The 15,000-nt window shown below is 47.4% G+C and overlaps 1 protein-coding gene across 1 annotated transcript in view; it reads right to left on the reverse strand.

The window, feature by feature from the left end:
* LOC121558896 (alsin-like) overlaps positions 1-15,000 on the reverse strand; it is a 115,532-nt gene that overhangs the window by 40,945 nt on the left and 59,587 nt on the right. The window contains exons 12-14 of the mRNA XM_045217789.1: positions 10,369-10,469; positions 1,018-1,180; positions 711-842 (exon numbers count right to left, since the gene is read on the reverse strand). Of these exons, the coding sequence (XP_045073724.1) occupies positions 711-842; positions 1,018-1,180; positions 10,369-10,469 (396 nt within the window). The remainder of the gene's footprint in view (positions 1-710; positions 843-1,017; positions 1,181-10,368; positions 10,470-15,000) is intronic.

The raw sequence follows: 15,000 nt of genomic DNA on the forward strand, positions 1-15,000 counted from the left end.
GAGATATATAGACAGGATAACCAGTGAGATCTATAGACAGGATAACCAGTGAGATCTATAGACAGGATTACCAGTGAGATCTATAGACAGGATTACCAGTGAGATCTATAGACAGGATAACCAGTGAGATGTATAGAAAGGATTACCAGTGAGATCTATAGACAGGATAACCAGTGAGATCTATAGACAGGATAACCAGTGAGATCTATAGACAGGATAACCAGTGAGATCTATAGACAGGATAACCAGTGAGATCTATAGACAGGATAACCAGTGACATCTATAGACAGGATAACCAGTGAGATCTATAGACAGGATAACCAGTGAGATCTATAGACAGGATAACCAGTGAGATCTATAGACAGGATTACCAGTGAGATCTATAGACAGGATTACCAGTGAGATCTATAGACAGGATAACCAGTGAGATGTATAGAAAGGATTACCAGTGAGATCTATAGACAGGATAACCAGTGAGATCTATAGACAGGATAACCAGTGAGATCTATAGACAGGATAACCAGTGAGATGTATAGAAAGGATTACCAGTGAGATCTATAGACAGGATAACCAGTGACATCTATAGACAGGATAACTAGTGCTCTTCCATTACGGTACTGGAGATGGCTCAATATGTATTGACAGTTAATGGACCCACACCAGAATGTCTCTGGTTCTGTAATATCTGTGACAGGACCACTCTTACTCACAGTAGTTTTCCCAGAATATGTCCTCCAGAACTGGTTAGTTGTCTCTGACTCCTTCCTCTTCCTCCTCAGGCTGAAAGAAAGTGCCTCATACCTGGAGTAACCCTCCTGCAGCCTCTGGTATTCCACTGTACTCTGAGATTACCAGGAGAAAGGCTTTAAATGTGATTGATTGATTGATTGATTGATTGATTGATTGATTGAGAAGAAAAGAGAAGTGAAGCGAAATAGATGAGAAGATACAGTGACTCAACATTCAAACAAAGAGTTTGGAACCTGTTAGAAATATGGCTAAACGGAACGTACGTACCACATCGAAACAGGTGGCCAGCTTGAGAAGCAGCCTGCTGTACTCGTGGATGTGTTGTATAGGAGCGTAGAACAGCGACACCAACAGGTCAGACAGAGGAACCTTGTCTCCACTGGAGTCTGACAGCTGACGCAATACATCCAACTTCTTCCCGAAACACTCCCTGGAGTAGGACATAAGAGGAAGTTGGAGCAGGAATGTGAATGTATTATGTCCTACCGAGTGGCGCAGTGGTCTAAGGCGCTGCATCGCAGTGCTAGCTGTGCCACTAGAGATCCTGGTTCGAATCCAGGCTCTGTCGTAGCCGGCCGCGACCGGGAGACCCATGGGGCGGCGCACAATTGGTCCAGGGTAGGGGAGGGAATGGCCGGCAGGGATGTAGCTCAGTTGGTAGAGCATGGCGTTTGCAATGTGGGTTCGATTCCAGTATTAAAAAAATGTATGCACTAACTGTAAGTCGCTCAGGATAAGAGCGTCTGCTAAATGTAATGTAGCCTATATATGTGGTAGAGAGGTCAGGTTGGCATCTTTGTTTTAAATATCTTGATAGGCAATGTTCCCTCAGAAAGATGTAGGCTCTGAGCGAATTGCAGGTATGCTGAGCGCAAACTTGAAGAATGTTGTAAAAATGCTGTGTAACTTCCAGCGCGCGTTCACAGTGAACACTGAGGCTGTACCTGCTTTAAGTTACAGTTTTAACAGTGGCCCAGTAGGCTGCTGTGGCTATTTGATCATAATGTAGACCTACCAGAGTGGCCTACCATCAAAAACAATAGAGAAAATACATCCCATAACGTTTTAACATGGAAATAGCTGTTCTATCGTTCAGCCTACAGTAGCAGCCAATGTGTGGTGTTCAATCTAGGCCTACATTCCATGAGATGTTTGATAAAAACATGCAGGGCTTGGCATTAACCAGTTTATCCACTAGTCCTTCAGACAAGGAGGTGACTGAAAATGTTGTTGTGCTGTTTGATGCAAAATAAAATGCATTATTATTCCTATACCATTATTACAGAGCATCAGACAAATTATGCTACCCTCTTCCTCTTGGCTCCTTAGCTTATTCAAGACCGTCTCAAAATATAACACTGCCCTTTTAAGACTCGCTTTTCAAAGATGTCTAGAAATGTACACGCTTTGTGCTCTTGTAGGAAGAAATCCCTCCCCCATTGTTGACTACACATGATCTATAACTGGGCTAATAACTCACTAACTAGCAAAGAATATGAACAAAATGTTCACACGTGGCTACATGAAACTCTTGCTTTGATCTCAAAACAAATGCATCTACTCACGACCACAGCTGTAAACACAGTCCAGTTCAAAGTGAACGGCCCATATATGGCAACGGTCTATTTACACATAGGCCTACTGCAGCTCTGATTGGTTATGGGGCACCAGTCTGTGTAGAGTACGTGCTGAGTCCTGCACTATAGTATCCTACTCCGATGCCTTCTGCCTACAACAAAACCTCTTGCATAGTTCGTTTTGTTTCGGTATGTTGCATTGAAAGTAGCTAATATTGCGTTGATTCAATCACAATTCCCTCAGTAAAGGGAAACGTTGAAAGTGTTAACTAAGGGGGAAAACTCTAGAAAGTTGAGTGAAGTTCAATCTCGTGCTTCTCTGCCCGGGCTGATATTTCTTCTGCGCAGCAGTCCTGGGGGATTAAAGGGAACTAATATTTTACCGGTACAGCTATTTATTTTGCCGGGAAGCCGTACCAGACCGTACTTTCACCCCTGCTCACAATGTCCATGCTGTATGAGTCGGGGCTGTGACGGTCATAATGCTGTATGAGTTAGTGCTGTGACGGTCATAATGCTGTATGAGTCAGGGCTGTGACGGTCATAATGCTGTATGAGTCAGGGCTGTGACGGTCATAATGCTGTATGAGTCAGGGCTGTGACGGTCATAATGCTGTATGAGTCAGGGCTGTGACGGTCATAATGCTGTATGAGTCGGGGCTGTGACGGTCATAATGCTGTATGAGTCGGGGCTGTGACGGTCATAATGCTGTATGAGTCAGGGCTGTGACGGTCATAATGCTGTATGAGTCGGGGCTGTGACGGTCATAATGCTGTATGAGTCGGGGCTGTGACGGTCATAATGCTGTATGAGTCGGGGCTGAGACGGTCATAATGCTGTATGAGTCGGGGCTGTGACGGTCATAATGCTGTATGAGTCAGGGCTGTGACGGTCATAATGCTGTATGAGTCGGGGCTGTGACGGTCATAATGCTGTATGAGTCGGGGCTGTGACGGTCATAATGCTGTATGAGTCGGGGCTGAGACGGTCATAATGCTGTATGAGTCAGGGCTGTGACGGTCATAATGCTGTATGAGTCAGGGCTGTGACGGTCATAGGAGCAAAGGTTGAAGATGACAAAGGTTAGGACAAGAGGATTCTAATATCCCAGAACTATTTGCAACAATGGGACAGCTATGCTAGTTAGCGTCAGCGCTGGTAGTTAGCAACAGAGCTGCTAGTTAGCGTCAGTGCTGGTAGTTAGCAACAGAGCTGCTAGTTAGTGTCAGCGCTGGTAGTTAGCAACAGAGCTGCTAGTTAGCATCAGCGCTGGTAGTTAGCAACATAGCTGCTAGTTAGCGTCAGCGCTGGTAGTTAGCAACAGAGCTGCTAGTTAGCGTCAGCGCTGGTAGTTAGCAACAGAGCTGCTAGTTAGCGTCAGCGACAGCGCTGGTCCCATTCATCTGTTTATTTTCAAAAAGCTTCCGCATCGAATCATAACTTGTCCTAACCTTAATGTTATCTTTGTTGGATTCTAGCTTGTAATACTTGCTATACTAGAAGTTAATGATTACATGTATGAGGAATGTATATGGTGGGGTCAATGGAGGTTAGGTTAAGAAGTAAAGGTTGCCTATACGTTCTGAAGGAGGAGCCTCATTCATGGAGGAGGAGCCTCATTCATGGTTAAAAAGGCAAAAAATAAATAGTTTGAACCTGATTTGTGTGTATTAGCAGTGGCGTGTAACTGCACCCGCTGCCTTTGGCGGGAATGCTTTTGCATCTTTGACAAAAGAACAGCAGCAAACACTCTTGAAAGCAGCGGGGCAGAAACACTTTACATAGCGGTGTCTGGCCTCGGGCCGATCGATCGTGGTTCGTCGAGATGACGGTTTCTATGTAGAGGGGGACATAGGAGGCCACGTCTCACACAACTTTCTAATAGATACCGGCGCTCAAATATCACTGATTCCTTACGATGAGAAATTGGTAAAATTTACGACAAGAAAAGGTATTACATTTAGTAGGGTAACGGGCAGAATTGAAAAGCGATACAGCTACTAACCATGTCTTTGAATATAGGACCAGTAACAATACCCAGATCATTTTACATGGCGACGGGTGTAAAACCGATTTTGGGGTTGGATAATCTTGCTGAGATGCTAGGAGAGTGGATTCTAAAAGGTAAACAAATTAAAATCGGCAGTACGAACGGCAAAAGCCGAGCAATTGTTGTTTCAGGATCATCCACTATGGGCAAAAGACGCATTAGATTGTGGTCTGATTAAAGATTGCAAGCCTGTTGTGGTGGAGGGAGAGCCGCTGCCACCGATGAAGCAATACCTTATTAAACCGGAGGCTGAAAAATCGGTGGCGGAGGATCTTCCAATATTACTTGAACGAGGCATGGTGGTATGAGGACCAGTTTGGTGCAACAGCCCTTTATTCCCAATGAAAAAGGGACTGAAATGGCATATTAAGGTGGATTTTCGAGGCATAAACAAACATTGCAGTGAAAATCACACCAGTGGTAGCGGATTTGGCAGACCTTTTGGCATCTATTCCCTCAGATTCAGAATGGTACAGTGTGCTTGACATGGATTTTGATTTTGATCAGTGCCGGTGGCTGAAGAGTCACGACACTGGTTTGGGTTTTGTTGCCAGCGGGAGCAGTATATGTGGGTGAGGGCACCAATGGGGTTTACAAATAGTCCAACTTTGTATCACGCCACATTGAAACAATCGCTAAAAGTGTTCTGTGTTGGTACAGTATGTAGATGATTTGTTATTGGTGTCAAAATACAAAGAAACTCATATGCGAGACCTCACCACATTAGTAAACTATTTGGCAGAGCAGGGTCACAAAGCATCATATGCGAAAGCACAACTAGCGAAACGAGGTAATATATTTGAGGGTTTCGATTCCGTTACACGTGATCGAGTAGGAACAATGCGTTCTTTGGCACGACCAAATACTCCTCGCACACTGAGGAAAACCCTAGGTGTTTTTTCAATCACGTTAGACACTTCATTCCGTCTTATTCTGAAATAGCTTTATAGAATTGACGAAAGGGAGAAGGGATCACGAGAAATTAGTACTGTGAGTAATTGTATGTAGAGTTTTTGGAAAAGCAATTCCTTCAATCGACAGCATTGGGGTTACCAAACCTAAAATGACCTTTAAAAATGTTGTAGTGCGGTGGTTACGCAACATCCTGGGGAACAGAGACATCAGTCATATACGGTAGTAAATCGTTAGACTCGGTGGCGAGAGGAATGCCATGTAGCAGAGGCTACATAAAGGGTACATAAAGGGTACATAAAGGGTACATAAAGGCTACATAAAGGGTACATAAACATTGGGATGGAGTAAAACACAAATTATTAATGAGTGGAGGGAGAACAGTGGACTCCCGGTGAACAGAAGTCATTATGTTTTGTTTTGTCTGTAATTAAAGGTTTTGTGTTGCTGATTAAGATTTAGCATGAGTGAGTAGACTTACTCTTCCAGGAGAGGAATGGGGTGTCCTTATCTCTCGCTTTTAAAATGTTTCACGAGGCTGTTGTCTTGGGAGAGCAGTTAGTGAAATTCTGCAGTTTTATAAAGTATAAAAGTACCCGGATCCAGCCGTAAATGGAGCTCCCAGATAAGTAAGGACTGGCCATTTGTTTGTTTTTACCCTACGTTTTACCACACACACCAGCACACACACACACAACCCACCTGTTATGAATATTAGTTAGTGGTGTTAATACCAATTTCTATAAGTTTCTATAAGTTATGGCGATAGTGACTCCAGATAGTCACTATCTCTAGATGCAGCAATGGCCTCACGCAATACGGCCCTGCCCTTCACCACTTCTACCTGAGTCCGAGCGGCAGGAGTGCGGCATGGGTCCTGAGACCGTGCATGTGGAGTGAGCATGGAGCGAGATCACGTCCAAACTCCTCTCATGCTGCTAATGCACTGGTGGGAAAATGGACAAGACAGAATGGACTGTACGGAATGGACTGTACAGAATGGACTGTACGGAATAGACTGTACAGAATGGACTGTACAGAATGGACTGTACGGAATGGACTGTATAGAATGGACTGTACGGAATGGACTGTAAGGAATGGACTGTACAGAATGGACTGTACGGAATGGACTGTACGGAATGGACTGTATAGAATGGACTGTACGGAATGGACTGTAAGGAATGGACTGTACAGAATGGACTGTACGGAATGGACTGTACGGAATGGACTGTACGGAATGGACTGTACGGAATGGACTGTACGGAATGGACTGTACGGAATGGTGGTGGAGGCTCAGGTGAGAGATTTGTTTGCTTGGGAAAATCGGATTATTTCCCAGATATTGGAATTGGGACATTATCAAAGGCCATCCACTTTGACAGGCATGAGTTATATATGTGCCATTGGGAGGATGGACTGTAACGCTATCTGAAGAAGAGACGCCAGAAGAATGAGTGCCGGGAAGGAGAAGGGGTGGTCAACCGTGCCCGTAAATTGATTTAGGGTTGCCCTAAACTGTTTATTTGGGGTATCAGGTTAATTGTGGAGGTCTGCACACTACGAAATGTATTGTAATTTAGATTAAAATGCACTGAGATACCTATCTGTCATTAACCACTTGAGACAGTGTAAGACAGGGATAAATGGGGGCCCATGATGAGAAAAGTTAATGTTGGTAATATAAGTAGTACTGTCTATATATTGTCCCCTGTTTGTAAATGTACATTCTAACAGTGTCGGTGTGTGTTAAGTTGAGGGTCTTAAATCCGAGTGATAGACTATAAGTGAAATAATCTGTCTCTAAACAATTGTTATAAAAATTACTTGTGTCATGCACAAAGTAGACGTCCTAACCGACTTGCCAAAACTATAGTTTGTTAACAAGAAATCTGTGGAGTGGTTGAAAAAAGTTTTAATGACTCCAACCTAAGTGTATGTAAACTTCTGACTTCACCTGTACATACATACACATACAGTGGCTTGCGAAAGTATTCACCCCTCTTGGCATTTTTCCTCTTTTGTTGCCTTACAACCTGGAATTAAAATTGATTTTTGTGGGGGGTTTGTATCATTTGATTTCCACAACATGCCTACCACTTTGAAGATGCAAAATATTTTTTATTGTGAAACAAACAAGAAATAAGACAAAAAAACAGAAAACTTGAGCGTGCATAACTAGCCCCCCCCCCCCAAAGTCAATACTTTGTAGAGCCAAATTTTGCAGCAATTACAGCTGCAAGTCTCTTGGGGTATGTCTCTATAAGCTTGGCACATCTAGCCACTGGGATTTTTGCCCATTCTTCAAGGCAAAACTGCTCCAGCTCCTTCAAGTTGGATGGGTTCCGCTGGTGTACAGCAATCTTTAAGTCATACCACAGATTCTCAATTGGATTGAGGTCTGGGCTTTGACTAGGCCATTCAAATCAAGTCAAATCAAATTTTATTTGTCACATACACGTGTTTAGCAGATGTTATAGCGGGTGTAGCGAAATGCTTGTGCTTCTAGCTCTGACAGTTCAGTAATATCTAACAATTTCACAACATATACCTAATTCACACAAAACTAGTAAGGAATGGAATTTAAGAAAATATACATATATGGACAAGCAATGACAGAGCGGCATGGACTAAGATACAGTATAATATTATAGAATAGAATGCAGTATATACATATGAGATGAGTAGTGCAAGATATGTAAACATTATTAAAGTGACTGTAAACATTAAATGTTTCCATTTAAATCACTCGAGTGTTGCTTTAGCAGTATACTTAGGGTCATTGTCCTGATGGAAGGTGAACCTCCATCCCAGTCTCAAATCTCTGGAAGACTGAAACAGGTTTCCCTCAAGAATTTCCCTGTATTTAGCGCCATCCATCATTCCTTCAATTCTGACCAGTTTCCCAGTCCCTGCCGATGAAAAACATCCCCACAGCATGATGCTGCCACCACCATGCTTCACTGTGGGGATGGTGTTCTCGGGGTGATGAGAGGTGTTGGGTTTGCGCCAGACATAGTGTTTTCCTTGATGGCCAAAAAGCTCAATTTTTGTCTCATCTGACCAGAGTACCTTCTTCCATTTGTTTGGGGAGTCTCCCACATGCCTTTTGGCGAACACCAAACGTGTTTGCTTATTTTTTTCTTTAAGCAATAGCTTTTTTCTGGCCACTCGTCTGTAAAGCCCAGCTCTGTGGAGTGTACAGCTTAAAGTGGTCCTATGGACAGACACTCCAATCTCCATTGTGGAGCTTTGCAGCTCCTTCAGGGTTATCTTTGGTCTCTTTGTTGCCTCTCTGATTAATGCCCTCCTTGCCTGGTCCGTGAGTTTTGGTGGGCGGCCCTCTCTTGGCAGGTTTGTTGTGGTGCCATATGCTTTCCATTTTTTAATAATGGATGTAATGGTGCTCCGTGGGATGTTCAAAGTTTCAGATATGTTTGGAGAGAGCTCCTTGGTCTTCATGGTGCCGCTTGCTTGGTGGTGCCCCTTGCTTAGTGGTGTTGCAGACTCTGGGGCCTTTCAGAACAGGTGTGTATATATACTGAGATCATGTGACAGATCATGTGACACTTAGATTGCACACAGGTGGACTTTATTTAACTTATTATGTGACTTCTGAAGGTAATTGGTTGCACCAGATCTTATTTAGGGGCTTCATAAAGGTAAAGGTAAAGGAGGTGAATACATATGCACCACTTTTCCGTTATAAATTTTTTTGAATTTTTTGAAACAAGTTATTTTTGAAATTCCAATTTGGACAATTTTGTGTATGTCCATTACATGAAATCCAAATATAAATCCATTTAAATTACAGGTTGTAATGCAACAAAATAGGACAAACGCCAACAGGGATGAATAATCTGGCAAGACAGTGTGTCATGGAGGAGAAACTGAGCACCACGGTGGAGAAACTGGGAACCATGGAAACCCAGCTCAAAGTTAGTGAGAACCAACTTGAGGAAAAACAATGAGAAAACAAAACAGGTGGTGTTTGGAATGGAACACCAGGCCACTCGACCATGACACTACACGGATTTACAAAGAAGTCATCACTAACATCGGCAGTGCCTACAATCTGGGTACAGGTGTATTTGCTGCCCCTATTGCATTTTACATTTACATTTTTAGTGACACTCTTATCCAGAGCGACTTACAGGAGCAATTAGGGTTAAGTGCCTTGCCCAAGGGCAGATTTTTCACCTAGTCGGCTCAGGGGATTAGAACCAGCAACCTTTCGGTTACTGGCACAACGCTCTTAACCACTAAGCTACCACACACCCCGATTGGAGGGGTGTACTACTTCAGTTTCTTCTACTATGGAGAGGGCATGGCCAGTTCCTCTGAAAACCAGTCTAGCAGTGATGGAGCTGACAACGGGGGCTAATGCAGTGAACTCTACAGCTGGAACTGGGGATCAGGTCTTCATACACCTAATGGCTAACACGGACGTACGGGACTCTGTGAACCTCACTACCTTTAATGGGTTCCTGGTCAGACAAGCGTGATGGATATCACACTGTTGGTCCTCTGCAGCTCAGTTGGCAGAGCATGGTGCATGCAACGGCAGGATAGTGGGTTTGATTCCAGGGGACCACATGTACATTAAACGTATGCATTCATGACTATAAATGGATTTAGATTAAAAGCATCTGCTAAATTGCATATTATTATTATTTTTGATATTATTTATGTAAACAGTGAATATTTCCCACATAACAGTAACTCATTTACATTTACATTTACGTCATTTGGGTGTAGGGACTGATCAGAGCCTGAAGGTACGGAGGTGCCGTTCCCCTCAACTCCTGTATCCTATTGGATGCATTCAGGTTGAAATTGTTTTGGAAAAATACATTGGTAGATGGCTGACTAGGTTGAGTGATGTTACAACGTATCTTGTTGTGTTCTGTTGTTACACTGTTGCTCAACACCGAGACACATTCCTATCACACATTGTTGCACGTTGCAAAAAGCAATACATTCTTTAAAAAAAGAGAAGTAGAGAGTTTCGTCCTGATGAATAAACTGTTACTGATGAGTAAGTCAATACGGTTAGTGTAACTGGGGTGAGGTTGACTTACACAGAGGGCTTCATGAGGGCTTGGAATCCGCCCATAACCACGAAATTACCCACTGAGCCACAGTACCTGCAGAGAGAGAGATCGAGAAAACAGATGGTGAGAATGAATGAATGAACGAAGAAACAAAGAAAGAACATGAGAAGGGAACACTCAGGTGGAGGAGAAGGGAACACTCAGGTGGAGGAGAAGGGAACAGTCAGGTGGAGGAGAAGGGAACACTCAGGTGGAGGAGAAGGGAACACTCCCAGGTGGAGGAGAAGGGAACAGTCAGGTGGAGGAGAAGGGAACACTCAGGTGGAGGAGAAGGGAACACTCCCAGGTGGAGGAGAAGGGAACAGTCAGGTGGAGGAGAAGGGAACACTCAGGTGGAGGAGAAGGGAACAGTCAGGTGGAGGAGAAGGGAACACTCAGGTGGAGGAGAAGGGAACACTCAGGTGGAGGAGAAGGGAACAGTCAGGTGGAGGAGAAGGGAACACTCAGGTGGAGGAGAAGGGAACACTCAGGTGGAGGAGAAGGGAACACTACCAGGTGGAGGAGAAGGGAACACACAGGTGGAGGAGAAGGGAACACTCAGGTGGAGGAGAAGGGAACACTACCAGGTGGAGGAGAAGGGAACACACAGGTGGAGGAGAAGGGAACACTCAGGTGGAGGAGAAGGGAACACTCAGGTGGAGGAGAAGGGAACACTCAGGTGGAGGAGAAGGGAACAGTCAGGTGGAGGAGAAGGGAACACTCAGGTGGAGGAGAAGGGAACACTCAGGTGGAGGAGAAGGGAAAACTCAGGTGGAGGAGAAGGGAACACTCAGGTGGAGGAGAAGGGAACACAGGTGGAGGAGAAGGGAACAGTCAGGTGGAGGAGAAGGGAACACTCAGGTGGAGGAGAAGGGAACACTCAGGTGGAGGAGAAGGGAACACTCAGGTGGAGGAGAAGGGAACACTCAGGTGGAGGAGAAGGGAACAGTCAGGTGGAGGAGAAGGGAACACTCAGGTGGAGGAGAAGGGAACACTCAGGTGGAGGAGAAGGGAACATTCAGGTGGAGGAGAAGGGAACAGTCAGGTGGAGGAGAAGGGAACACTCCCAGGTGGAGGAGAAGGGAACACTCAGGTGGAGGAGAAGGGAACACTCAGGTGGAGGAGAAGGGAACAGTCAGGTGGAGGAGAAGGGAACAGTCAGGTGGAGGAGAAGGGAACACTCCCAGGTGGAGGAGAAGGGAACACTCCCAGGTGGAGGAGAAGGGAACACTCAGGTGGAGGAGAAGGGAACACTCCCAGGTGGAGGAGAAGGGAACACTCAGGTGGAGGAGAAGGGAACACTCCCAGGTGGAGGAGAAGGGAACAGTCAGGTGGAGGAGAAGGGAACAGTCAGGTGGAGGAGAAGGGAACACTCAGGTGGAGGAGAAGGGAACACTCAGGTGGAGGAGAAGGGAACACTCCCAGGTGGAGGAGAAGGGAACACTCCCAGGTGGAGGAGTAGGGAACACTCAGGTTGAGGAGAAGGGAACACTCCCAAGTGGAGGAGTAGGGAACACTCAGGTGGAGGAGAAGGGAACACTCAGGTGGAGGAGAAGGGAACAGTCAGGTGGAGGAGAAGGGAACACTCCCAGGTGGAGGAGAAGGGAACACTCAGGTGGAGGAGTAGGGAACACTCCCAGGTGGAGGAGTAGGGAACACTCAGGTGGAGGAGAAGGGAACACACAGGTGGAGGAGAAGGGAACACTCAGGTGGAGGAGAAGGGAACACTCAGGTGGAGGAGAAGGGAACACTCCCAGGTGGAGGAGAAGGGAACACTCAGGTGGAGGAGAAGGGAACAGTCAGGTGGAGGAGAAGGGAACACTCCCAGGTGGAGGAGAAGGGAACACTCAGGTGGCGGAGAAGGGAACACTGAGGTGGAGGAGAAGGGAACACTCCCAGGTGGAGGAGAAGGGAACACTCAGGTGGAGGAGAAGGGAACACACAGGTGGAGGAGAAGGGAACACTCAGGTGGAGGAGAAGGGAACAGTCAGGTGGAGGAGAAGGGAACACTCCCAGGTGGAGGAGAAGGGAACACTCCCAGGTGGAGGAGAAGGGAACACTCAGGTGGAGGAGAAGGGAACACTCAGGTGGAGGAGAAGGGAACACTCAGGTGGAGGAGAAGGGAACACTCAGGTGGAGGAGAAGGGAACACTCAGGTGGAGGAGAAGGGAACAGTCAGGTGGGAGGAGAAGGGAACACTCAGGTGGAGGAGAAGGGAACACTCAGGTGGAGGAGAAGGGAACACTCAGGTGGAGGAGAAGGGAACACTCAGGTGAAGGAGAAGGGAACAGTCAGGTGGAGGAGAAGGGAACACTCCCAGGTGGAGGAGAAGGGAACACTCAGGTGGAGGAGAAGGGAACACTCAGGTGGAGGAGAAGGGAACAGTCAGGTGGAGGAGAAGGGAACAGTCAGGTGGAGGAGAAGGGAACACTCCCAGGTGGAGGAGAAGGGAACACTCCCAGGTGGAGGAGAAGGGAACACTCAGGTGGAGGAGAAGGGAACACTCAGGTGGAGGAGAAGGGAACACTCCCAGGTGGAGGAGAAGGGAACACTCAGGTGGAGGAGAAGGAAACACTCAGGTGGAGGAGAAGGGAACACTCAGGTGGAGGAGAAGGGAACAGTCAGGTGGAGGAAAAGGGAACAGTCAGGTGGAGGAGAAGGGAACAGTCAGGTGGAGGAGTAGGGAACACTCAGGTGGAGGAGAAGGGAACACTCAGGTGGAGGAGAAGGGAACAGTCAGGTGGAGGAGAAGGGAACACTCAGGTGGAGGAGAAGGGAACCGTCAGGTGGAGGAGAAGGGAACACTCCCAGGTGGAGGAGAAGGGAACAGTCAGGTGGAGGAGAAGGGAACACTCAGGTGGAGGAGAAGGGAACACTCAGGTGGAGGAGAAGGGAACCGTCAGGTGGAGGAGAAGGGAACACTCCCAGGTGGAGGAGAAGGGAACACTCAGGTGGAGGAGAAGGGAACAGTCAGGTGGAGGAGAAGGGAACACTCAGGTGGAGGAGAAGGGAACAGTCAGGTGGAGGAGAAGGGAACACTCAGGTGGAGGAGAAGGGAACAGTCAGGTGGAGGAAAAGGGAACAGTCAGGTGGAGGAGAAGGGAACAGTCAGGTGGAGGAGAAGGGAACAGTCAGGTGGAGGAGAAGGGAACAGTCAGGTGGAGGAGAAGGGAACAGTCAGATGGAGGAGAAGGGAACACTCAGGTGGAGGAGAAGGGAACACTCAGGTGGAGGAGAAGGGAACACTCCCAGGTGGAGGAGAAGGGAACAGTCAGGTGGAGGAAGAAGGGAACACTCAGGTGGAGGAGAAGGGAACAGTCAGGTGGAGGAGAAGGGAACAGTCAGGTGGAGGAGAAGGGAACACTCAGGTGGAGGAGAAGGGAACACTCCCAGGTGGAGGAGAAGGGAACAGTCAGGTGGAGGAGAAGGGAACACTCAGGTGGAGGAGAAGGGAACAGTCAGGTGGAGGAGAAGGGAACAGTCAGGTGGAGGAGAAGGGAACACTCCCAGGTGGAGGAGAAGGGAACAATCAGGTGGAGGAGAAGGGAACACTCAGGTGGAGGAGAAGGGAACACTCAGGTGGAGGAGAAGGGAACAGTCAGGTGGAGGAGAAGGGAACACTCAGGTGGAGGAGAAGGGAACAGTCAGGTGGAGGAGAAGGGAACACTGAGGTGGAGGAGAAGGGAACACTCAGGTGGAGGAGAAGGGAACAGTCAGGTGGAGGAGAAGGGAACAGTCAGGTGGAGGAGAAGGGAACAGTCAGGTGGAGGAGAAGGGAACACTCAGGTGGAGGAGAAGGGAACAGTCAGGTGGAGGAGAAGGGAACACTCAGGTGGAGGAGAAGGGAACACTCAGGTGGAGGAGAAGGGAACACTCCCAGGTGGAGGAGAAGGGAACAGTCAGGTGGAGGAGAAGGGAACAGTCAGGTGGAGAAAGAAGGGAACACTCAGGTGGAGGAGAAGGGAACAGTCAGGTGGAGGAGAAGGGAACAGTCAGGTGGAGGAGAAGGGAACAGTCAGGTGGAGGAGAAGGGAACAGTCAGGTGGAGGAGAAGGGAACACTCAGGTGGAGGAGAAGGGAACACTCCCAGGTGGAGGAGAAGGGAACAGTCAGGTGGAGGAGAAGGGAACCGTCAGGTGGAGGAGAAGGGAACACTCCCAGGTGGAGGAGAAGGGAACACTCAGGTGGAGGAGAAGGGAACACTCAGGTGGAGGAGAAGGGAACACTCAGGTGGAGGAGAAGGGAACAGTCAGGTGGAGGAGAAGGGAACACTCAGGTGGAGGAGAAGGGAACAGTCAGGTGGAGGAGAAGGGAACACTGAGGTGGAGGAGAAGGGAACACTCAGGTGGAGGAGAAGGGAACAGTCAGGTGGAGGAGAAGGGAACACTCAGGTGGAGGAGAAGGGAACAGTCAGGTGGAGGAGAAGGGAACACTGAGGTGGAGGAGAAGGGAACACTCAGGTGGAGGAGAAGGGAACAGTCAGGTGGAGGAGAAGGGAACACTCAGGTGGAGGAGAAGGGAACAGTCAGGTGGAGGAGAAGGGAACAGTCAGGTGGAGGAGAAGGGAACAGTCAGGTGGAGGAGAAGGGAACACTCAGGTGGAGGAGAAGGAACAGTCAG

The sequence above is a fragment of the Coregonus clupeaformis genome, unplaced genomic scaffold (genome assembly GCF_020615455.1).
Source record: "Coregonus clupeaformis isolate EN_2021a unplaced genomic scaffold, ASM2061545v1 scaf1227, whole genome shotgun sequence".
Lineage (NCBI taxonomy): Eukaryota > Metazoa > Chordata > Actinopteri > Salmoniformes > Salmonidae > Coregonus > Coregonus clupeaformis.